Source organism: Rhinolophus sinicus, chromosome 1 (assembly GCF_057876585.1).
Source record: "Rhinolophus sinicus isolate RSI-liver-muscle chromosome 1, RSI-T2T, whole genome shotgun sequence".
NCBI classification, from domain to species: Eukaryota; Metazoa; Chordata; class Mammalia; order Chiroptera; family Rhinolophidae; genus Rhinolophus; species Rhinolophus sinicus.
The window spans coordinates 106,567,884-106,593,674 of NC_142501.1; the positions used below are offsets into that span (position 1 = coordinate 106,567,884).

The 25,791-nt window shown below is 36.7% G+C and overlaps 1 protein-coding gene across 14 annotated transcripts in view; it reads left to right on the plus strand.

Annotated features, from left to right (window-relative positions):
* TASOR2 (transcription activation suppressor family member 2) overlaps positions 1–25,791 on the plus strand; it is a 66,588-nt gene that overhangs the window by 25,451 nt on the left and 15,346 nt on the right. For 4 of the 14 annotated variants that reach the window (XM_074325035.2, XM_074325033.2, XM_074325030.2 and 1 more), the window contains 13 exons: positions 1,667–1,791; positions 1,872–1,891; positions 1,996–2,095; positions 3,907–4,007; positions 4,842–4,945; positions 7,835–7,907; positions 8,005–8,067; positions 13,945–14,664; positions 14,793–14,867; positions 17,533–17,775; positions 18,882–18,974; positions 20,953–21,829; positions 23,378–23,807. In XM_074325035.2, the coding sequence (XP_074181136.2) occupies positions 1,766–1,791; positions 1,872–1,891; positions 1,996–2,095; positions 3,907–4,007; positions 4,842–4,945; positions 7,835–7,907; positions 8,005–8,067; positions 13,945–14,664; positions 14,793–14,867; positions 17,533–17,775; positions 18,882–18,974; positions 20,953–21,829; positions 23,378–23,807 (2,925 nt within the window). In that variant the 5' untranslated portion in view covers positions 1,667–1,765. Of the gene's footprint in view, positions 1–1,385; positions 1,524–1,666; positions 1,792–1,871; positions 1,892–1,995; positions 2,096–3,906; positions 4,008–4,841; positions 4,946–7,834; positions 7,908–8,004; positions 8,068–13,944; positions 14,665–14,792; positions 14,868–17,532; positions 17,776–18,881; positions 18,975–20,952; positions 21,830–23,377; positions 23,808–25,791 lie in introns of all 14 variants that reach the window. The other 10 variants (XM_074325034.2, XM_074325031.2, XM_074325027.2 and 7 more) reach the window with 7 other exon arrangements.

A 25,791-nucleotide genomic window follows, 5' to 3' on the forward strand; every position in this document is an offset into this window, starting at 1 on the left:
GGAAACTCTGATTTTAGAGATTGGTGGGCTTTTTGAGGACAAATTCTGTGGTTTGGTTTTGTTGTTTTTGCTTTCTTACTACTATCTTAAGTTCTTTGGTTATAAATCTAACAATACTGATAAGAATGCGAACTCTTCATATTCCACATTTGTCTTCATATTCCAAAAACTGGAGGGGAAGTAGCGTTGCTCTGGCACTGTCACTGCCTTTCTTCCCTTATCTTCCCTCTCCCTGCTCCGGGATAAGTACTGTAGTTGTGCTGCAGGAAGTGTACCTGTCAGCTCAGATAACAAGCGTTTGGCTTTTGTTTATGTCAGGTTCCTCACCCTTGGTTTCTTGCCCCTGTATCCCACCCTGTATGGTGGATATTGCCGTTTACATCTTGCCTGTATGCTCTCAGTTTTCCTGACTTTACTGCTCAAAGGCCAGCCAGCCCAGCATAAGATGTTTGATGGGGAGAAAATACAGGTTGTGATTGCTCACTGCGAGGTACTATTTATATTCTTTGGCTTCTTGGAATAAAGAATTGCCCTTGTTGGTCCTATAAATGAAGAGGCAGGACCTTAACAGCAAAAAAACAAAACAAAACAAAAAACCTTTTTCAATAAAAGTAATTAAAATTCTTCTTGTAAAGATAAAAATAGAAGTTGCCTATAATCTCACTCTTCATTTTTGTATATGTTTTGTATATTTCTGTTTTTCCCACATATGTCATTACATTATTCAAAACAACTTTTAAAATCATTGTGTGATACTTCATAATGCGATAAACTTGACTGCTTTTTTTTCCCCTTCTTCTTTTTATGGAAGACATGTAATCCTTGATGAAGAGAACTCTATAATGAGAAATGCTGTTGACTGTTCAATAATCGGGGCCAGTGGTCTGTTAATCACTTTAGTGCATATTTGCTCCTTGCTGATTTACTGGGTCCTGGCATAATAGAGACATCTTGGTCTGTAATTTACAACTGATAATTTAATAATTCAGTTTGGAAACTCATCTTTTGAAATTTTAAATTTTGTTTGTTATAATCATTGAATAGGCAATCTGTTTGGTGAGCTATATAATTTTTATTTTAAAGAAATGCTTCTCTTACATTTGGAGTGATTTCATGTACTTCATTGATATTGTGGTAAAAGAAATGGACATTTGCCTCAGAAAAATGCCCAAATATAGCAGATTTTTAAATAAGAGATTGATGGGTAATTAAAACTAGTACTGGCCTTAAAGATAATTTCTTAAGAATCATAGTTCTAATTCTTAACAAAGTTAACTGTTAGTTGAAACATATCCCCATCTTTATAAGGCAACTTGTAAATGAATCCTAGAGTAAGATTATTGCTAGTTAAAGACATCTGATTAGTTTTAATGTTTTCATTCTAGGGAAAAATCAAGTTTGTGTCTGAGAATTACACAACTAACTATACTAGCCCATCTTCTGGCTATGATTGCCACGTGGCTGCAAATACTAACAAGGTTTCTCACAAGACAAGTCATTTTCGCGCCTTTGAACTGAGTCAGGTATAGTCACTGGGATTAATCATTTCCAAGGTACATTTCTGCATCTAATGTGTTAAGTTTCAGGCCTGGGTTGGTTGAGATCAACTTGGTGCATATGGAATTCTATAGGGCTGTCCTAATTAGACTTCTTTTTCTTCTTTCAGTATTACCTCTATGAACTTTCAGGCAGCACTGTCACTGAGCGACCTAGACAGGTCCATCCTTACGTAATTGTAGCTTTTCAGTACAGGGAACCTAAAAAGATGGCAGCCCCAGCTCAAAACAGCATGTAAGTAATTATGTGCATACTCTGTTTTACTGGATTTGTTTCCTTTGCTCTTATAAAAATGCTTTTTTTTTCCCTCCTAGACTTGAACTCAGTGAAAATGGTAAGAAATTATTTAATTGGTTCTTTAAGGTTTGTTTTTTTTTAAGTAAATGTTTTGTTCATAAATAAAATAATCAGTTTCTTTCTTATCCTCATTTCTTAAAGTTCTCATCTCCCCATGGAAAGGGAAATTAATTATTCAAGGCTGTCTGCTGTGTGATATAACTCTTTGGTCCTCTTACAGTACAGTGGTTCCAACACAACTGTAAGTATTGAATTTGTGTCCTTTATAATGTTTGTGTAATTTTCTAAATTCTAATTTTGAGTTCTTGCTTGGTGGCACTGGTGTGAAATGTAGCAATTATACTTTGATTCGATTAGAGTATGTTTGGACAGATGTATAGAGCATAGTACCATGATATAGCAGACCTAAATTCATATGCAAATTCTGACCTTGACTTTGAAATAAGTTAGTTTTATAATATTTGACAACTCACTTTTTGAATTTAAGTATCTTAAGCTATTCATGGGAAAATGACCTCAAGCTAAATTAAATTGATTTGATACTAGAAGTTTGACTTTCTCCAAGAAACAAATTGGATTTGCCTAGATAGCAGATACAGCAGATTATGGCCACTATATTATATTGTTGAGTCTTTATTAAGATTTGCGTTAATTGGATTTTCTAATTTTCATGTGAAAATTAGAGTAGTATTAAATAGAGTAGCTACTACATTTACATTATAATGAATTACAATATTTTCTTCTGGGGAACAGTGAAGGGCATCTTATGAAATCTTTTTGTTTATTCTTAGTTTGCACCCCAACCTATTGAAAAATCGACATAGTTTAACTGAAATATAAGGTGAAAACTGGTGTGCTATCATAATTCATTTTCTTTCTCCTGTCATTTTTTAAGAGGGAGGGATGTTATAACCCATAGAATAAAGTAAGAATTCTGTGAATAAATAAATGAAAGAGAAGGAAAGTTCTTTCTCACTACAGAGGGCAACTAATAAGTGTAGACAGAATGATGAATTTAGAAAATAACCAGTGGCAACACCACAGTAGTCAGTGGATGCTTAAAATAGTAGGTGAAACTTTGGGTGATATTTATGTGTCTCACAGTAGTCCCCAGAACTTAACTTTTAATCACAAAGGGAAAAAATACAGGCTTTACAATGGGAAAAATAACTGCAGATACCATCTTAACTAAGCAGTTACTGTCATCAGAAATGGAATAAACATCTCTGTGCATCATATCAGGAAGCATGTGAATAACATATAATTTCTGTGGTGTTCCTGCCACTCTAATCAGGAGGAAACAGACATACCCAGATTGAGGGACATTCTGTAAAATAAATGGTCTATATTAAAAAATATCAAGGTCATTAAAGATAAAAGACTAAGAGACTGTTCCGGATTGGAGGAGACTAAACTGACGTAACTAAATGTAGTGTGTCATCCTGGATAAGACCCTGGACTGCAAAAAAAATGTTCTTTTGTTATAAAGGATCCTCGTGAGACTGTTGGCAAAATTTGAGTAACATCTGTAGGTTAAATAATTGTGCTACACACCATTGTTAATTTCTTGATTTTGCTAATTGTTTTGTGGTTGTTAAAAAAGTGTCCTTTTTTGAGGACACATACACAGGGAAGTATTTAGGGGAAAAGAGGGTATCTGTAAGTCTACAAGCATTTCAAAATGAGTTTTAAAGAACGGAAAAGTATTCAGGTGAAATGGTGCACAAGTCTGGATGTGGTTCATTCTGTGGCATTGCATGGTAGGCAGTGCAATATTGTCAAAAGTTTGCAACTCTTTCATAGCATAATTTTTAGAAAATTCTCATTACAGTATGCATAGTTATTATTTCACACATCTAGCGCCATATATTTGAAAATCAATACTATACATATATACGTAAATATACATATTATTTGACCTAGAATTTATCAATTTAAGGACTTTTTTGTGGTTACAGTATTTCTGTTTGAATTTATATTAGAAAACCAAATATTGTGAAGCTGCAGATAGTTTCAATGTTTATTACATCACATGACATTGTTGTTTTGTAGGCCACGTGAACTAGATTTTAAGTATGTAATGAAAGTGTCATCTTTGAAAAAAAGCCTACCAGAAGCTGCCTTTAGAAAACAGAATTACTTGGAGCAAAAAGGTCTGTTCAATTGTAGTGATACACAGTATGTCCTGAGCTTTGTTCCAGTTATTTTCCCCTCTTACACACTCCCTTTCCCTTCTCCTCTCCCCTCACTTCTTTCTCCTCTCCCTCCTTTTGCCTTAAGTGTTTCTTAATAGGGTCTTTAGTGAAAGCTGTAGAGTTGCTATGTGTTTCAGTTCTTTGGAGGCCAGCTAGAAACTGTGAAAGGTAATTTCATCTAAGATGGCAAAGACGAGCTTTATATAGAGTACTAAGGGATTTAAGCAAGCAGATACGCTTACAAATAGTTGAAGACTCATAAGCATTCCTTTCAAGGAGAACAGTTTTTGTGGTTTTTGTGGTTGTTTTTATGTACTATTTTTTAAATTATTATTAAATTTACTTCAGGGGCATTGGTTAAGAAGATTATATTGGTTTCAAGTGTACAGTTCTATAACACATCATCTTATACTGCAGTGTGTGCTCATCACCCAAAGTTTAGTTATGTACTTGTAAATGAAGGGGGGAAAAGCAGAAAGCATGAGAAGGAAATTTCTTAGTCATTTAGATTAATTCATGGAACATAAATGTTTATATTATTTATGTAGTATTTATTTGTCCTGTTAATCCTATAGTAGTGTCAGTATAAATGGAAGCATTATTTTCAAATACTTCATACAGCAGCTTTTTATTAAGGCGTTTTATAACCAAGAACATTGAAGAATAATTTTTTGAATCGTATCCTAGTTCTTCTTTCATTTTTTTAGCATACAAAATGAATAAATTGGTTATAAAAAAGCATAATAGCATTTTAAAATAAAAAATGTTCTGCTTTTCTGATTTTCGTTGCAGTCTATTATCAAGATATGTGCTTCAGTATGTATGAAGTGGAACTGTCAAACAAACAAGGGGGAAAAATAGATAAACTAACAGAATTCATTAAAAACAAGCAATTGGTAAGAATTATCCATTTAAAATATAATTCTTTTTTCTTAAGTTGAGAGTTTGATATCTTGTTATTAGTTGCTGTGCCTAGATTGAATTGTTTTCACTTGCTGAAAGGATTTTCATGATTTAATATTTATTGACATATTATTGATATAATATTTATTGACTAACATTTTCATCCCCTGTGTATCTTAGTTTACATTTGTGCTTCATTAGTCAGTTTATACCCCTGATTTTAAAAATAAGGGAACAGTTTTTCTCAAGTCCTTTTTCCTGTTTTGTTTTATGACAGAAGAATTGAGTGGATCTCTAGTGTTTTTGCAGTAATCAAAGGACCACTTGTGAGATATTTCTTTAAAAGTGACGTGCGTCAATCTGTAGGTTTATAAGGAAAAAGAAATTGCTGGTTCTACTGCTTCCATATAGAAAGTAAGACTCTCCTGAGAAATCGGTAGCAATCCAAAGACTTCTCTCGGTTATGTGAACCAGGGTTCCGCAGTGTGAGGGTAGGAGTAGATGCTGACTGCAGTGAGTGATTCCTAAACACCCGAAAGGAGATGGTGTGAGTATGGGACAGTGACCACACAAGTGTGAGCCCTTCACTGATACGATGGACTGTCCCCCTGGTGGATAGTGAGAAATCAGTAAATTAAGATAGAACATGTATGTAAGCTGTGAGTAAGCTCTCAGGGATGGTGTCAGTTAACGTACCTTATGTTGCATGTAACAAATCCAAACTGGCTTAAACAGTAAAAGGATTTAATAGGCTTACTTTTCAGTCTAGGTGATAAAGCAAGTTCAGGGACTGTTTGCTCAGGATACTCTCTCTTTTCAGCTTCACCCTCTGTGTGATAGTTTTGTCCTGAGACTACTAGTCAGGGTTACTTGCTTCCTAAGAGACAGACTGAGAGAGAGAGAGAGAACCCCTCCTCCAAATCATCACTTCAGTTTCATTAGACCAGTTTATGTCATCTGCACATCTCTCAGCCAGTGACTGAAAGGGAATGGACTGCGCTAATGAGCTCAGGCCATTCAGAGCCCACCTTCCAGAAGTGGGTATGAGGTCAATCCCACCCAATCTGCAGTGGTTCTCCAAGTAAGGAGGTGGCATAGTGGCATTGGATGCTGAGTGGATAACTATTTAATATCTACTATAGTAGTGTACGCTGTTTGTCTTAAGTAGCATAGTCCATTTTATATTTGGAAATTAAAAGGAAGAAAGTCCAAAGATATTTTCAGAAAATGCGTTAGTGAGTGCTTTTAGTATTGAAAATAGTGGAGACTTGGTGCAGGACTTGGCTTTTTTTTTTTTAAGATTTTATTGGGGAAGGGGAACAGGACTTTATTGAGGAACAGTGTGTACTTTCAGGACTTTTTTCCAAGTCAAGTTGTTGTCCTTTCAGTCTTAGTTGTGGAGGGCGCAGGTCAGCTCCAGGTCCAGTTGCCGTTTCTAGTTGCAGGGGGCACAGCCCACCATCCCTTGTGGGTGTCGAACTGGCAACCTTGTGGTTGAGAGGATGCGCTCCAACCAACTGAGCCATCCAGGAGCTCATATTTGTTTAATTGGCACATTTTTTAGAAGATTGAAATGTATGGTTTTATGTAGATAGATTTTACTTTTCATCTATTTTACAAAATTAAAATGCAGAACAATGTAAAGGCGAATGGTGTCACTTTCATTTTTTACATCAATAGAAAATGAAACAAGAATTATACCTGTTTGCAATTTAATAGATACCAAAACTGTGGGTATATATAACCGTTGGTGTGTTATTCAGTAATTCATTCTTCAGTGCTTACCATTTGCCAGAAACAAAAATAGAAAATAGTCCCTGCCATCAAGGAACTTACAAGACTGGACACAGATGTAAACTCTCGTGCACCGGGGTGATGATAGAAGCATGTGGACACTCACGGTAGTGCGATGCCTATGAATGAAGTGTCAGTGTCCTAACTTAGTTCTCATATAATAATTAGAAAAGAACTCTTTTTTTATATTTGAATTATTAATTTTATCAATTTACCATATTTTCAGGCTTATGACTTATCAGTGTTTGAAATAGAACGTTTTATCACTTTATAAAATGGTATATTTAGTTTTTTTACCTGAAAAATTACTGTGTGAACATTGAGTTTTATCTTTGTTATTGGTATATAAACTTTAGAAATAGTGAATAATGGAAAAGAAGAACTGTTATCTTTATGATACAGAATAGTAGCTTTTAGGTAACTTCACCTCACCTGGGGACAAAATTCCCAATTTACTGTAAATATTAGAGTTTCAAGATTTTTGTTTCTTGAGTTCAAGATTCCACTGAAGACTGGTGGAGGAAAAAGAAAGGAAGAATTTATTTTCATAGGCAGTTCTTATTGTCACGGGACCTAATTATGTTCTTTTCTATTATTTTCCATCTCTTAGGATATACTATAGAAAGCATTCTTTTATTGGATACAATCTTCCTGTCTTTCCAGTTCCAGTGTTCTGTGATGTGTTGTGTGTAAACATGAGCTAATCATAGGTCTCATTCACCTGAATTTGTAGTGGCTAAATGGTAGCAGATTGACTACTTAGGGAGCAGGATGAAATGTAAAGCATCTCAATGAAAAAATGAAAAAAGTCTTTTCTGATGGATTGATTATGTAGTTGAACATTATCCTGAAACTAACCCTTAATGGTCTAGTTATGTGTAGCCCTAACAGGGCCAAGATTATTTGAGGGCTAACTAAGGAGCTTGCAATTTCTGATACTGGAAGCAAAATTCTCCTGATTCTTATAAACACTAACGTTTCAAGATTTTTATTTATTTTTTTACTTTTCATGAGCTCAACATTCAGTGAATAGTAGTGTGGTAGAGGGAGGAGAGAATAATTCAACCTTTTTTTTTTTAATGTTTAAGGCATTCATCAAATGCTTAGAAGATCGGGGCGTTTTCCTTTTACTTACATCATCAGCCTTAATATCAGAAACAAGTAAGAACAACCTTTTTGAAAAACTGTTTTTAGTATGTTTACTTTTGTTTTATCAGACCAACAACCTAACTTTTTTTCTGATTCTCATTCTGTGTAGATTTTGGAGATGAGCAAATGGGTCTACATGGGTTACATTTAGTCCGTTCATCCCTATCAAGAGGTAAGGGCTCCAGTTCACTAAATCTGTCACATATTTTTCCATCCTCAGCTTACTTAACCTCTCAATCCTAGTAACTATATTCTTCTTTTAAATAACTCTTCCTTCAACCTCCCTGGTTAATCCTTTCTCCCTTTGCAGGCTGATGCTTTCCACTGAGCCTCACAGCCAGATAACCACCTATCTGCTGACTCTATTACTTAAGATGTCTCAGTGTTCCTCAAATTCAGCATGTCCAACGCTGAATTTATTTGTTAATTGAACAACAATAGTTAGGAGAATAATACTGTAATAACTATATACAGTGACAGATGGTTACTGAACTAATTATGGTGATCACTTTTTAAGGTACATAAATGTTGAATCATATGTTGTACACCTGAAACTAATATGATATTGTATGTCAACTATAATTAAACGAAAATTTTAAAAATAAGTAAAAATTCACCTCAAAACAATTCCCCACCCTAGCTAAGAGATACTTTTATCGTGTCTACTAAGTTGGTAGGACTCAAGGCCTTCACAGATGCAGTTCTCTGTCTGGACTACTTGTCTCATTCCCCCTTTTCGCATGGTGTTTACCCCCGTAGGACCAAGAATTGGCTCTTGGGACAAAAAAAAAAAGACTTGTACAGTAGATAAATAGATAATACAGTATATCTGTGGTATTAAAATTTTAGAGGGCAGTTAGAAAACAAAGTCTTGGGTTGGGGGGGATAATGACTAAAATCAAAGCAGCATTCACCTAGTCTCTAGTCATTCATATCTGTCAGGTGTAGTTTTAGTATCACTTTATTGATGCCCATAACCACACTGACCTCGGGGAGGACCCTTAAGCTTATCATCAATAGAATTTAAATATTTATTTGTGTATTATTTAATGCCTGCCTTTTCTCTTTATTCTACTGTATCCCCACTGCCTCACAATGCTAAGAACATAAAAAATAATAAATGTTTGCTGAATAAATAAAGAATCATTTCTTTTTCAAATTTCAAATCATTTCAAATTTTCCTCATTTTTTTATAAGCATACTCTGTGTTTAATGTACACAGCATTTATAAAGCTACAACCAATACAAAAATGTTTTTAAAATTGATTTCTTAACATTGTATTTAGTTACTCAAAGCAGAGAACTGCAGTTTCTTGGGCATCACTTCTTCAGACTAAGAAAAGCATTACCAATTATAACAACATAATTTTTATTTTTTTAAACTGTCTTTTTCAAGCATTCACTATGTGTGGTATTGTACTAGGTATACAGTAATTGATAGAGCAGTCCTTAAAATAAGTACTCTTGTTATGACCATTTCAAAAATGAGAAAACTGAGACAAATTTATCCAAGGTCAAACTGACTCTCGAGCTAGTTTCCAACTCCAATCCCATACCGCCTCCCTCTTCTGTAGGAGCTTTGGCTTCGTGCTTATTTTTAAAGGCAAACTACCACTCACATAAAAAACATTGGTGCCCGTACCATTCATATTGAACAGCACAGAATTTCTAAACATTGAAGTGTTGTGTTACAGTGTTCATATCCTCCTCTGGTTCATAACACATGTTTTATTTGTGGTCGGTCAGAGGTTCACAGCCATGGTTGTTTGTTTTAAATTGAGTGATACTTTGCTTAGCAGACTTAGAAAGTTCTTTTACATAGATTTTGTAATAGTCTATTACAAATCATTCTTGGTTCTGCCTTTACAAATTCTTGAAATAATGAAGTTGTGTGGAAAAATACTACTTTAGTGTGAACTGTTAGTACATAAGAACCTTTTTATATTTTATTTTTCTTCACTTCTTACTTTTTAAGTGATAAACTACAAAGAAAGGAATTTTTAATGTCTAGCCACATGTTTCTATTTATTCATATTTGTAGTTCTATTTCCTAATACCTGGTTGAGTGCAAATGTATTTAGCTAGGACTGACTTAGTGTTTTCTTAATTCTGCAGTTACTTTTACTTTTTAAAAAATGGTGTAATTTATATTTCAGATTAATAGGCACCAGAGGTCTTTATTATCTGTGGCTTTTTATTTCTGATAACACTTAAATTTTCTAGAATTGTATTACCCATTTCTCAGTGATGTTTACTCCTCTCTTCCTGTTTTCCTTTAGGTTACTGATTTACTGAAAAATTAATATTTTAGTCAAAGAGTGAGCTAGGGAGAGGAAGTGAAACAGACTAGTCAGTTTAGTTACTTAATTAGTTTTTTATTTTTCAATTACAATTGACATATAATATTGTATTAGTTTCAAGTGTACAACAATTTACGAGGTGATCACTCTGATAAAGCTAGTACCCATCTGACACCATACATAGTCATTACAATATTATTGACTATATTCTTTGTGCTATACAGTACATCCTCATGACTATTTTGTAACTGCCATTGTACTTCTTAATCCTTTTCCCTTTTTCACTCATCTCCTCTACCCTCTTCCCATCTGGCAACCCTTAAAATGTTCTCTGTATCTATGAGTTTGTTTCTGTTTTGTATGTTCATTTATTTTGTTCTTTAGATTCCACATATAAGTGAAATCGTATGGCACTTATCTTTGTCTGATGTACTCCACTCAGCATAATACCCTCTAGGCCCATCCATGTTGTTGCAGATGGCAAGATTTCATGCTTTTTTATGGCTGAGTAATATTCCATTATATATATATTCTTTATCCATTCATCCATTGATGGACACTCAGGTTGCCTCTGTATCTTGGCTATTCTAAATAATGCTGCAGTGAACATATGGATGTACATGTCCCTTTGAAGTAGTGTTTTGGGTTTCTTTGGATAAATACCCAGAAGTAGGATTATTAGGTCCTCCTTTGTCAATTGTTATAGCCTTTGTTTTAAAGTCTATTTTGTCTGGTACAAGTATTGCTACCCCAGGTTTTTTCTTTTTTTTCAGTTTCCATTTTCATGAAATAACTTTTTCCATCCCTTTACTTTAAATCTGTGTGTGTCTTTCGATCTGAAGTGAATCTCTTCTAGGCAGCATAAGTAAGGGTCTTGTTTACTTATCCATTCAGCCTTCCTATGTCTTTTGATTAGAACACTTAATCCATTTACATTTAAAGTAATTGTTGATAGATATGTAGTTATTGCCATTTCATTCATATGTTTTATCTTTTCTTCTTAAAGAAGTCCCTTTAACATTTCTTGTAATATGGTTTGGTGGTGATGAACTCCTTTAGCTTTTTCTTGTCTGGGGAGCTCTTTGTCTGTCTTTGGATTCTAAAAGATAGCTCTGTTTGGTAGAGTAATCTTGGTTGTCCTTGGAGGTCCTTGCTTTCCATTACTTTGAATATTTTGTGCCAATCCCTTTTGGCCTGCAAAGTTTCTGTTGAGAAATTAACTGACAGTCTTATGGGAGCTCCCGTGTAGGTAACTAACTGCTTTTCTCTTGCTGCTTTTAAGATTCTCTCTCTGTCTTTAACATCTGGCATTTTAATTATGATGTGTCTTGGTGTGGGCCTCTTTGGGTTCATCGTGTTTGGGACTCTATGCACTTCCTGGACTTGTATGCCTATTTCCTTTGCCAGGTTAGGGAAGTTTTCAGTCATTATTTCTTCAAATAGGTTTTCAATTTGTTGCTCTCTTCTCCTGGTATCCATATGACACAGTTATTGGTACACTTGATGTTGTCCCAGAGGCCCCATAAACTATCCTCATTTTGTGGATTTTTGTTTTGTTGTGTTTTTTTTTTTTTTTTGCTGTTCTGATTGGGTGTTTTCTGCTACCTTGTCTTCCAAATTATTGGTTCTATGCTCTGCTTCATCTAATCTGTTGATTTCCTCTAATATAGTCTTTATTTCTGTTATTGTATTCTTTATTTCTGACTGGTTCTTTTTTATGTTTTTCTATCTTCATGTTTATATTTCCTATCTCTGTTGAAATTCTGACCGAAATCATTTAGCAGCCTTATAACCATTGTTTTGGACTCTTCATCTGGTATATTGCTTATTTCCATTTTGTTTAGTTCTTTTTCTGGAACTTTGTTCTGTTCTTTCATTTAGAACATGTTTCTTTGTCTCCCCGTTTTGGCTGCGTCCCTGTGTTTGTTTGTATGTATTAAGTAGAGCTGCTGTGTCTCCCAGTCTTAGTAGAGTGTCCTTATGTAATAGGTGTCCTGTAGGGCCCAGTGGTGCAGTCCCCCTGGTCACCTGAGCTGGGTGCTCCAGATATGTCCCTTGTGTGGGTTGTGTGTGCCCTTCTGTTGTAATTGAGCTTCGATTGCTGTTTGCATGTCAGTGGGACGGATTGACCCTCAGGCTGATTGGTTGTGAGGAGTGGCCATGACTACAGTGGAGGAGCTGGGCTCTGGTGCCTGCCCAGTCTTCCCTTTGGGTGTGTCATCCTAGGGGGGGTGTCACCACAGGCCAAGTTCATCTGCAGCCTGTGCCCTGCCTGGGAGAGGCCAAGCCTTGAACCAAGGCCATATGCTGCCAATGCCAGGCTTGGGGCTGCTTAGCAAAAGGTACAGGGCATACTGAGGCCCAGTGCTGCTTGTTTGGAGTTTGTGAACCTTTGAGAGATTTTTGGGAAAGTCTGCAGCATAAGCCAAGACAGGCCATTTGTATGGAAAAGCCACTGGAAGGGGCTTGGGTGGACCTGCAAGTTGGGTGGAGTTTTGGGGAATCACCAGGGTGGGGCTAACTGTTAGCCATGTAGATGGAAACTCACATGTGGCAGCCGCCTGTGTCTGCACAGCAGCAGAGGGAGGGCTCAGCAAAGGAACAGTGGCTTCTGCCAGCACTTCTCTCTGGTAGAAGCAGCCCCTCCAGCCCATACCTGGAAGCCAGACAATTCCGTTCCTCCCTGTATGTCTCTGGTGCCTTTCAAACTTCTGCCCCAGCTGTGGAGCTCAGAGCAAGTGTCCATCAGTGAGTAAGGTTGTGCACTGGCCCTTTATTAGTAATACCTGGGATTCTAGCTGCCCTCGTCTCACTCAGCCACAATCTGTGCTGGTTTTCACAGCTAGAAGTTGTGGGGACTCCTTTTCCCAGCACTGAAACCCTGGACTGGGGAGCCTGTTGCTCCTCTGGGCGCACCCTCTGCAGCTGAGATATTCCTCCCACTTTTTAACTGCCAGCCTTTTTCATATTTCCACTCCTCCTCCCAGTCTTGAGGTGGCTTCTTCTGTATGTCCTTAGCTGTTGGACTTTTGTTCAGCTAGACTACAGGTGATTCTCTATGATGGTTCTGTAGTTTAGTTGTACTATTGATATATGGTCATGGGAGGATGAAAGCACCAGCGTTTACCTACTCTGCCATCTTGACCAGAAGTCTAGTTACTTAATATTTTTTTAAAATTTCATTTGATAGAGAATGTGATGAAATTATCACCAATAATTACCATGAGGTTTGTTGGTAATTATTGTTGGTTATGTAGGGGTTTTATTTTTTCAGTTCAGTTGGTTTGCACTGTAACTTCTTAAAAGAATTTGAAGTAACTTATATAAGGTAGAAATAAAATAAGACATTTTAAAAGCAAAAAGTAGAAAAGCAAATCTGCCAACTCTAAAAGCCAGTGCTATTGCTCTGATGGTGCACTGAGCTCATGCTGAGCTCCTGGTCAGATGAGATGGAACTGGAGGCAGGTCTGCCTTCTTTGTTCTACCTAGTGATTGCATTTGAATGATTCTTTTTCACTTCTCTCTCTCCTCCGCCCCCCCCCCAATGTGTGATTGGATTTTATATATATATTCATTAAATGTACCTATAAGTCTTCTGTTAATTTCCATTTAGATTTTCATTTTGAATACTGTATCATAATTAACCATCCAATAATTTTGTAATCTAAAGCATTTTTTTCTACATGTTTTTGTAAAATAGAACAAGACCCAAAAATTTCAGATTTTTAACATATGTATATATATTTTAGGGCTGAAAGACTTGACTGTTGAAGATGACATCTCATTGAAGGTGATACCTATTTTACCTGCCCTTAATTGTGCCCTGCTAGAAGCAAAGAAATCATTTACTGAAGAAGGGATCTGTCCAAACACGTTAGTAAAGCGTAGTTTCCAAGAATTGTGCAAGGTAGATAGAAGTCCTTCATTGACTGCTGCTTCTCGGGGTGGAATGAAAGAGACTGCATTCTTCGGCAAACTGTCCAGTGATTTTGACTTGGTTCCTCCAGCTGAAAAGTGCCCTGTACAATCTTTAACTCAGTTGAAGTCTTATTTTTCAGACCCTAATGGGTACATTTTGGAAGTATGTACTGCATTAGATTTATTGGCAGAGCGTCCACAGTCTCCTTGTATTTCAGATGGAATTTGTGATGCTGGATTTTCCTTAGTTATGACTCCAGATCCTGAATTTCTTGACTCAGAGACAGAAGTAAGAAAAGAAACTGAAACAGAAAAGAATTCTGAAGAAATGTTTAAAGCAAGGAAGAGAACTGTGCTTCCATTAAATCCAGTATCAAATGTGAGAGTTCAACCGAAGAGAAAGGCGAGTATGCCGCCTGTGGTGCCGAGTAAAAGGGTGAACTTGTGCCATCCCTTCCCCAAAAGAACTCCTGCTGGAGCAGACAAGGGGTCAGCCTCTCAGGCCACGCTCAAATTAGTTAAAGGACAATTTCCACAAAAAAGAAAAAGAGGTAAGCATGATTCATGTAAATTATTAAATGAGGAGTTAGTGATAACTATTCTAACACTGTTCCTGTCTGATTATTGTGTATGGCAGCTTGGCAGTATCAGTTAGATGTTTGTTAACATTTCTCTCCAGGTGATTTGTCTGTGTGCGTAAGTTTGAGAAGTACTGACGTTGATAACAGATTAAAATCAAGAAACAGGAAAAACGGTAAGATATCGCAAAAGCCCACCCACCAAAGGCTTGTATTTCACTTTATAGTTGCTCAAACTGTCAGTTATTTATGTACCGTACTAGAAAGATGGTTATCCAGTTTCTGAGCTATACTCAGACAAATAAGACTGGAGGAAGAGGATCTTCTAAAATCAGGCATACCAACAGCAGCAAAAACTGATAACCTGCTAGCATGAACATGTATACAGAGCGGGGAAATGCCTGGCGCCTCCTAAACTAAAACAATCTGCGACGGAATTTCTAATCATTTATGTGTGTCAGAGTTTTAAAAATGGTCACCTGAATTCTGCTATAGACCTATTAAAACAGAACGTCCAGTGGCCTGGGGACATACATATTGAAACACTTCCACGTGGTTTTGTTGCCCCTGAAAATTGAAGGAGAATCAGAGTCTAGAGTCATTTAGCGTGTAGTCAAATGCACAGAACAACAAACAACGCGATTTTGGCTTAGAATCATCTCAGATTATGAGTAGTGTGTTTTGTTGAAAAGTAGGGAACTATATACTATATGACCCCTTAGAGCAGGGGTCAGCAAACTGTGCCCACAGGGCCCGTGAAGCACTTACCTGTTGTCTCTGGGTACTTCACACTCTGCAGGCAGAGATGAGTGCTTGTGATAGGGAACATAAACCTTCAACACCGAATATATGTATTGTCTGGCCCTTCACCAAAAAAGTTTGCCAATCCTGTCTATCGTACTTTGATTCTAGATGATTAAGGTTTTATCCTGTGGTTCAACAAATAGTTATTCCTGGCCTGTTAAACAGTTTGAGAAATGGTGTGTGTGTGTGTGTGTGTGTGTGTGTTTAGGAGCGTGGTAGAAAGAATGGCAATAGAAGGCAGTGAATCAAACTATACAGCTACTTACAAATAAATTTCAGGCCAACCAGATTGAGTTTCTGCTCTGTATGAACCAATTTACTTTAAGATACTGAATAAATTATATGTGATTCAACATATATGTTGTCACTGTTTCTCAAATATTTTAATTTCATCCACTATAAGAAATGTTTATATTATAGTCTAGTACACACAAATTCATACATGACTAAAACAAAAATTTCTAGAAACATTTACCCTGTGTGTAATACAATCTGATATTTTCTATTCTATTCTGTTTCATTCTTTTAAGAAAGAATTCTGGTTGCGATCCATTAAGTTTATTTTACAGTCACAGTGGATTATGGCATGCAGCTTGAGAAACATGGCACTGCGTGATAGAGATAGCAGGAGAGTCCTTGCTGGACTACCTGTTGTCTCGTGGTTCTGTATTTCCTTCCACGACCTGGGTTGTGAGAGATCTTCCCTTCCTGCATGTACAGATGCTAAAGACTTCCCCTAGGTTTTGGTCATCTCATCTTATTTTCTTTTCTCAATTTAGTCTCTTAACTGTTTTCCTGCTTGATTTATAGTCTTAATTTGCTTATTTCCTTTCTTCATGCTAAAAATTTTAGAAAATGTTAACGACTGGAATGAGAAGTCTTATTCCTTGAAGAAATCAGTATGCTGCTTTATTACCTGTAATAGTTTAGGAAGGAGGAAAATAATTAGACCCAGGGAAATGTGCATTAAGAGATTCTAAAACTCTTCTTAAACCACTTCTTTCTCTAATCCCCAAAAGAATGAAATGAAATTGGTCTCTTTTCTACATTTCACTAACAGTCATCAAAATTTCTTAAACTGTTCAGTATCATGTTTCCTGTTCTCAATTAGAAATAGTTTTCTGTATAATATAATTTAAAAATATTTGCCAACATTCATGTGATTATTCTATAATACTTTTGGGGCTAAAGTTTTTGGTGGGAACAGCTGAAATTCTATAAAATCAATGGGGAAAAAGGTTTTTAAGTATTTTTAATACTTATTAGTATTAGTATTTTATTAATATTTTTCTAAACTCTCAAAACATTGAAACACTTTCTGTTGTGTTACATAAGCAGGTAGTCAGTCACTACTTTTGTTTTCCTCATGTACCTCCATCTTTTGCTGTTTCCTTCCTTTCTTGTGAGAAGCAAAGCTGAGCATTTTGTAGATCAGCAATTATAGATTGGTAGGAAATTAAATCAGGTAAAGACTTTGTCCAGTGTACCTTTTTCTTTCTTATCTTAAAAGATGATTCTTTGGATGATACAAAGACTTTGATGTTTGGTGTAGTACAGTGAAATATCATAAGATGGCTCTGTGAATAGATAATCTCTTCTCCGCCGTGTGATTACAGCTTAACCACACCAGCCTACAGGGACTCTACTGCCTTTGTGTACATTGAATTATCCGTCTCCCAGTGCTGGGAACTGGCATATTCAGCCCGGTCTGCCACATCAGTCAGGGAAGATTATGGAGACTTTAAAAAAATTAAGTCATGCCTTGTTTTTATAAAGTTTTTACTCTGATATTTTTCTCCTTCACCTGGTAGGATGTAGACCAACACTTAGCAAGTTCGTATTTTTATATTTATGTGAGAACTTTTAACTCTTGCTTTGTAAAAAAAAAAAAAAAAAATCTTTTAATGAAATACCCCAAATTTTACATTTTATTCTTTATTACTAAAGTTACCCCCTACAAAAAAAATTGATGAAAAGCTATGCTGATAAATATCTGAGCCCCATAGCCCTTAAAAAACGGTGTCTTTTCTACATAAGGTGCTGAAGTGCTGACCGCTCAATTTGTACAGACAACCAAATTGGATAGGAAAAACCAAGAAGCTCCTATTTCTAAAGATGTTCCAGTTGCCACAAGTGCTAAAAGGGCAAGGAAACAAAAGAGATCTCCCGTCAAAACTGTTCCAAGGGCTAAGCCGTCTGTGAAGAAGTCACCACAAAAACCGAGGGTACATGTAGTGAAAGGCAATAAGCATCCCAGAATCAGAAAGCAGCCACAATCTGGTAAGAAATACTCTTCCTGTAAATTTTAACACCACAATCCAGAAAATAAAGATTGCAAGATAGTGTGTGGAAATAACAAGAATAGTTAAAATCTATCAACAATTCTTGCTATATTCTTTAGTTTAGACACTAACAGGACAAAGTAACTTGGTTTCCGACTGTAAATAAATTAGGAAAGTACAGATACAGATTCAGATATCACAAAATAGACCTGCTTTTTAGTTTGTATAAAACCTGAGCATGAACTGTCTGCAAAAGTTATAAATGGCCTGTTTTATGTCTAAATGCACAAGCAAGTAGCATTATCTGGCAGTAGTTTTCAGAACCATGATCAGTTATAAAATGTAAGATTAAGTTTATTTATCCAGAGGCAACTGTAAAGGGATTGTTCAAAATAGTAATTCAGAATCCTATATTTGGTTTCAAAAGGCATTCAATTAACTTTAAAAGCAGTTTTACTTTCCTAATTTTGCTTAAGTAATGAAGTCTAGTTATGAGAACAAACAACTGACTAGTTCTACATTTCCAACTGCTAGACACGTCCTCTTTGCTTGCAGTCCATCGTCACTGCAGACTTTACTTCCGAAACTTTCCAGAACACACACTTAACTTTTCTCCCAGGTCCATCTCCCTTCTTAAATTTCCTCTTTCTGTGTATAGTGTAATTCTTTCAGTCTGCAAAATCTATGCATTTTACTTTATCTCTGGTATTGAGTCCTAATGTGTTGTATGTATGTTTTTTTAGTGTTTTAACAAAAGCTTCATTTCCTGATACCTTTATATTTCTCTCTGTTTTCTGTCTAAGCTCCCTCATCTATTTTCAGATTTTTTTTTTTAAATCTTACATTTAGTGGAAATTCAGAGAAAGAAACTATGGTTTTGTTGGGGTGAACTTGTTTTTTTTTCTGATTTTCTTTAATATTGTTTTATGACTGAAAAAATTTCAAAAGCTCATCGTGTCATTCTAAAACCCAGTGTCGCAGTTTTGGCATCCACATCAAATGTAAACTCTTCTGCTTGTCTCTCAAGGCAGTTCATAATGTGGTCTCACCTCACGTGTCCATATTTCTCTCCTGCTCTTGCCTAACGGGGCCCTTCCCTTCCAGGTGTGCAGTGCTGCCCCACTTGCATCACACCTCGTTTTAGTCCTGTGCCCTACCCTGTACGTCCAGGTCCTGCTCAGCTAAGGCACCTCCACAGTGAGTCATTTCCTTCTGCTCTGATCTTCACTGCTCTCTTTTCTCTCATTTCCTCTTGGGTTTTTTAGAACATTCTAGAATTAAAGTCATACTATTTTCCAATCATTTGATGTGTCTTGGTCCTGTCTTTTCCAATTAGTTTATAAGCGTTATGAGCATAGAATGCCTGTATTCTTAGCCGTGTCATTTGAATTCTTTGTATTCAGTTGGCTCTCAGATGTAGACTCATTAATGGGAAGGAGTTGTGCAGTTGGGTATTGGCAGAAAAATGAGCCCAGAAAATGAAGACTTTTCAAAATGTGTATTCAAAAGTAGGCTGATTTGTATTGCAAATGTCTGTCTATATAGAGCAGCTGTATTCCAAGTTAAAATTTTAGATTACCACCTTTTAAAGAGATTATTTAATCTCTTAATTTTTCTTTCATTTCTTAATCATCTATATTATTAACCTGTTTCATTTCTTATACTTGAAATATTAGAGTTTAAGAAGGCTCATTTTGTTAAAACTGAAATTAATGGTTTTCTGTCCTTTTTATAGTTCTCAATATAGTTTTTATTTATGGAACACCTTATTTTTTTTTTTTATAATTTGTCATTATCTTACCTGTATTTCTTAAAAGACACAGATTATTGGTATTGTATTTTTAATTGATTGAGAACCTCTAACAAGGTAGTAATTAAATGATTTATCTGAGACTACACATTAAAACTGAACCCATTTTCTTGATTTCAATACAGTATTATTTGTATTAACTGTATTCATAGTTGATATTGTGTAAGAGCCATAATCTTAACAGAGGTAGAATGAAAGTAGTGTCAATAAATATATCAGATCATAAAATGAATTTCATGTTTCCAATACACCCATGATGGCTCTGCTTTGGGTCAGTTTGGGTCACTGCCTTTCACCTAGCCTCCTTGGGTTTTGCTGTTTTAAATAAAAACTGGACAGTGGCTGATTAATTTTACTTGCCCCACCATATGCACACACCTTTCTCATTCTGTTTGATGAACTCATAGGCCAAAGTTTTCTTCTTCTCTAAATGGATCAGTCATTGGCTTTTACAGGCAGTATGATAATTTAGTCCAGACCTGCTACTATTAATTACAAAGGGGAGCACAGTAGGCTTTTCTGTCCACCAGCCACTTGCTATAGGGAATGGTTGCCTAGTACGGTGAACTTTGTCCTTCAGCATAACCACTTTAAAGAATTTATGTCCTGAGAATGCAAGTAAACCACTTGAGAATGCCATTTTTCTGATTAAAGACAAATGGATAGACTGGATTATCTGCAGAGAGGAGAATTATATCAGTAGACAAGAAGATTTGCTATCTTGCAGATAGAGTAGAGGAAATATTTTCAGTGCAGAAATGAAAGTTTTAAACGGTGATGAACTCAGTTATTCTGAATACTTGTATTACTATCTCATTTTTTATTCGTATCATTACATGTCATAATTAAACAACAATATTGTCAAAATCATCTCTATTTTGAACTTAGATTATTTCTCTAATCACTTAAGGGACATGATTTCTAAGAAAGTATGTTAACATACTGTAATATACAGTTCGAACAGAAATTCTTGTATTTGCCCTAGATTGTAAGCTTTATGAGGGCAGGGCTCTTATTTTCTTTTTTTGTTTTGTTTTTATTTTCTGCTCTTTGTATATTCCTTTAACTGAGCAGGATGTCTTGTGTGTATTTCAGTACATGCATTTTTGAAGGGTGATTTCTTATTAACTTAATATACATATTCCTTAGGACTTTTCCTCCAGTGAATACATTATAATAGATCTGAGAGTTGGAAGAGACTTCAGTCTGATAGGAAAATTTTGATGTGCAGTCTATGCAATATATCAAGAGGCTTTTCTTGAACGTATTGACTTAACCATTGATTTTCACTACACCATTGTAATATGGAAAATAATTAATTACATGGAAATCAAATGCTGTGTCTTTTTTTCTTTTATATGGAAGCCCAAGAAGAAACCACTTCACAGCTTCAATCAGAAATTGCATCAGATGGGCAAGAAGATGTTCTTAATATAAATACAGTTCAACCGGAAAATATCACAGTGGCTCAGAAAGACCCAGCTGAGAACTCCATTGCCGACTGTGACTCCCAGGCCTTGAATCTGTTAGCTGACCTAGCATTAAGTGCTGCTTCCTCTACCGCACCGTCACCTGAGCCCAGAAACCTTCCCCACTCCTCTGAACTGCCACAAAACGATGTTTTACTTTCTCAAGAACATTCTCTGAGCAGTGCATCTGACCATGAATATCATAGAGGAGTTAAAAGTCAAAAAAGTGAACTGTTACCCGAACCCTCCTCTGAGAAGAGTAATCCAACATCAAACTCCGCTGTCAGCCAAGAGGAGGAGAGCTCGGCTACTGGTAGCGAGGCCCCTATACAAGCCCAGGCGGCGCTTCCTGAGGAAACACTAGAGACCAGCAGTGCCAGCCAGAGCTCTTTTGTTGCTGTGGAGCATTCGTATGCCCTGCTCCTTGCAGAACATTCAAAGAAGCTTCTACAGCAGAGAGGGGTACCAGGCCCTGCCTTTGCCAAGAACGGCACAAAAGGCCCAGAAGCAGGAACCCCAGTGGGAAAAGTAATGCCATTTCGGCATCAGCAGAACACCTCCCCTTTGCAGAAGCTTTCTGAGGTCCCTCTACTCAGGCGTAAGAGCAGGTTGCTGTCCTCCAGCCTGAGAGACGCTTACTGTTCTCATACCGTGTTCAGCTGTGACGGCTCTTTTAAGGTCACTTTCAAGTGTGAGACAAACTATGTATTCAGCTTAGACAGCAAATACACCAACAACCCACTGGAGAAAACTGTCCTAAGAGCATTACACGGGTGAGTAGGAGTGGCACTTGACGCAAACAGAGGTAAATTTCCTAGTGAGATAAGTGTAGTGAACACAGGGAGGCTTGTGCCAAACTTTGGGGGAGGAGAGAGCAGTATTTGTAAATCCAGTGACTGGCTAATAATTCAGTTGTGTTTACTGACAGTGAAGACTGTGAGGCTGGTTTCCCCACTGTCGAGCACTGATCACATGGAGAACTTTTGCAAGACAATTTTCGCTTCCTGAATGGCTTTCCATTTTGAGATGTTCCTTTCTAATAAGCCTTTCCAGCCTCTGAATTATAATATTTAAATGAAATCATTATGTAAAATAGTGAGAGACAGAAATAATGCTTTCCAGACTGAATTCCAGAAGAAACATCTAAAGAATTACTTCTAGTTTGTGGAAGTCCTCCTTACCCAGCAGAGCGGCAGAAAGCGTGGGTTTTGGAGTGTGCTTTTGATCTGGGTTCTCCCACTTAACTGGCTTCTGTGGTCCCAGTACCTGTGCTTCAGGACAGCGCTCCTCCATCTTTATTGTGTACACTACTCATCCAGAGACCTCACTGACTGCAGATTTGGACTCAGTCTGTTTGGGATTGGGCCTGAAAGTCTACATTTCCAGCTGATGCCAGTGGAGCACTGCACACTTTAAAATGTGGGTTTAGTACTAGCTACATGTTAAGGTTGTTACGTACATAAGGGTTTTGCACAGGGGTGCGTACCAATAAATGGTAACCCTTACTGTTAGCCGGAAGCATTAGGTATATGAAATGACACTGAGCTACCTGTTAGTGGAATATTGCACATGTGAGGGACTGAATTGTGTCAGGCTTCTTTCCCTGCTCCAGTTATGAGCTCACACTCGTAAGAGCATATACGTGCATTCCCATCTACTCGTGAGGGTCATTTCCATAGCCTTAATCCTATTTAACTGAAGGCTAGCTCTGTAGCCCCTCTAACTCATCCCACTCCAGCTCTCTGCTATCCTTTTGCTTGACAGATGGCCAGAAATGTTTTGTACCTCCCCTTTTGGTTTCAGGAGATTTTCAAGAACTGTAATCTGAAAATAATACAGTTCTGCTGAATTGCCCACAGAGATATGTTAACCTTCAGACTTTTCCACCTATTAGAAGAGAGACACAAAAATAGAAAAGATGAAAAAAAATAGAAATGAGTCAGCCAGACTTAGCAGAAACAAGGAGATGAAGATTTGTGCAGTTGGCTGAAGATTTGTACTAGGTATATTGTGTCCAGGAAAGTTTGCATGTTACCAAAGAAAAATCCCAGACTAGGAGTTAGGAGCCCTACATTCCAATCATGGTTCTACCAGTTTCAGTTTCTTTCTCTGTCTCTGTAAAATGCGTAGATTAGATACAGTGTAATTATTTGTTAAATCAACTTCATTTTTATCTTATTCATTGTTTTATGCTTGTGTGATTTTTTTTTTAAAAATAAAAATTAACACAAAAACTAAGTTTAATAATGAAGGCACTTGCTTATGATAAGATAATTAAAATAACCATTTTCATTGATTTTGTGTGTTCTTTAAAACCTCAGGCCCTGGAACACTGATTTACCTGATAACTTGGAAGAAGTGAAGCTTTTACTTCATATGTGGGTAGCCCTGTTTTACAGTAATCAAAGCAAAGTCATCCGATCATCCCGGAAAGTAGTAGAACACAGCAACCCTGCCAAATACGTGTCTATAAATAGCAGGATAGGATCTTTTGAAGTCAGTGAAATTGAGGAGTCTCCCAGCGTGGAAAGGTGTACTGTAGGCCCTTTGCTGGAAACGAAGGAAGCTCCCAGAGGTCCTAGTGCTGAAGTGTCCTTCCCTGACACTCACTCCTTGCTTCCTTTCATTAAACCACAACCTGCAAGAGGTTTGGAACTCTGGGTACAGAATGAACAGAAAGAAATTTTTGCAAGAGAGGGTCATCCAGCTACCCCAGAAAGCCAGAATTTCATCTACTCTTATAATAATGAGGTAAGTAAAGCTGAATACTGTAAATTGTGATATTATTTTTGAAGACATTGTCTTTTTTTTTTCTTTGTATGTAAAATCACATTCAAAACAAGGCATTGGTTTCTTTTAGGAAAGTGGATTGTCTAGCTTTGTAAAGGATTATTATATATGCTAAAAACTTAGTCTTCACAAGTGTTGCTCTAGATTGTGTGATTGAAGAAACTAGAAAAAAATCATAGAGGTCATGGGAGCAAACCATGATTGTGTCATTTATTTGTTGTATAATATCTGTTCTCTCTGAGCTTATTTTTCTTTTCAAAGAAGCGAATAATACCTATCATGTCTTACCTAGAATAGAGGTTAAGGATCAGATGTGGCAGTAAATATTAGAAATCTTTGATAAACCTCAAAGGAAATTAAAACTGAATATATTAAAATTATTTTTGAAAACATACTGGAACAGTAAATGAAACGGCAGACCGGTTACAGGTCTGTAGATAACTATTTGTAAATACTGAAAATACATTTTGTTTCATTTCGTTGTTCTCAAATGATGTTCAGGCAGGCCAGATAGTCAAATTTTAATTGGAGCAAATAAAAAAGTTGTAGCAAGATTCTAAGTAAATGGATTGACAAAATACCTGCCTTTTCAAACTTTCAGCCCAGATTTATTCCAGAATAATTTTGCATGGGTTTGGGTACTTACAATGCCTATCTTCACATTGAGTAGACACTGTTTCTAAACCTGGGGTTACTTGGGGATTTGCAGTCCAGGGGTGAGCCTCAGGGGGTCTTTGAATGTCTCCAGATGTTCTGCTTCATCATCATAATGGAGACTGATGGAAGTACTGTGGGCCAGGTGTGGTCTGAGCCTTCCCTCACATTAACTCAGTTAATTCTCTCTCCACCCGATGCGGTGAAGACCATTCCCCATTTTATAGAGGGGAAAGCTAAGGGATAGAGAAGTACGAAAATTGCCTGGGGTCACATGGTTACTTGTCAAGCCAGGATTCAAATCTATCTAGATGCTTCTCAGTGCCATATTGTGTGTGCATGTATGTGTATATGTGTATACATACATACACACACATACATACAGTTATACATACATAATACTGTATGTATTTATGTATGTATGTGGTTTTTCTCCCATTGGGGTTCATAAATTTCATTTGATTCTCAGAGATACATAAAATCTCGTTAAGAATTACTACCTTAGAATAAGAAAATATTTATAATTTAGTCAGGCCACTTTTGATTACTACTGGTTTCTTATAAAGTATTTTTTATTGTGGTAATATATAATTACCATCAGTACTAGTTTTAGGAATGATCTTTTGCAAACACGAAATAGAGTAGTAGGAAGTAGGAAGATAGAGTATTAAAATGAATGATTCCTAAAAATTTCTATAGCACATATTTAAAAAATTTTCCATCTTCTTGGATACTGTGCCTATACCTTACAGCACACACTCACATGCCAAACCACTCCCTTATTCTACAAGTGGGCAGAGTAGGATGTGAAGAGAATTCCAACACAGTGGGCATTAGAACTCAATAGCATGTTCCTTTAGTCGTGTGTTTAATTTAGCATTCTTTTAGAAACATTACACTTCACCTGTAGGAAAAAAAACAAAAACAAACCAAGATAACCACAATTTGCATTTCACTAAGACCACAGGCCTGGTGAGATTCGGGACTGTGGTCAAGCATTCACAGCCACAATGTGCTGGGCGGGTCACGGGAAAGTTCTCAGAAGACTCTTAGCATCAAGACTTTTCTGTGCTTTGTGCCTAGCCAGTCATGTCCTCTTAAAACTCTGGGTCTCAGCTCCACCCTGCCAATTACTTGGCTCCCTGTCTTCCTTTGGTTAAGACAGAAATGTTTTTAACGAGATTTGATACACAGGTCCTGACTTCCCACATGATTGTCTCAAGACATGGCAGGAAATCTGTGACCGCAGTGTTCCAAAAATTACAGGTGTATAGTCAATTGTATGATCAGT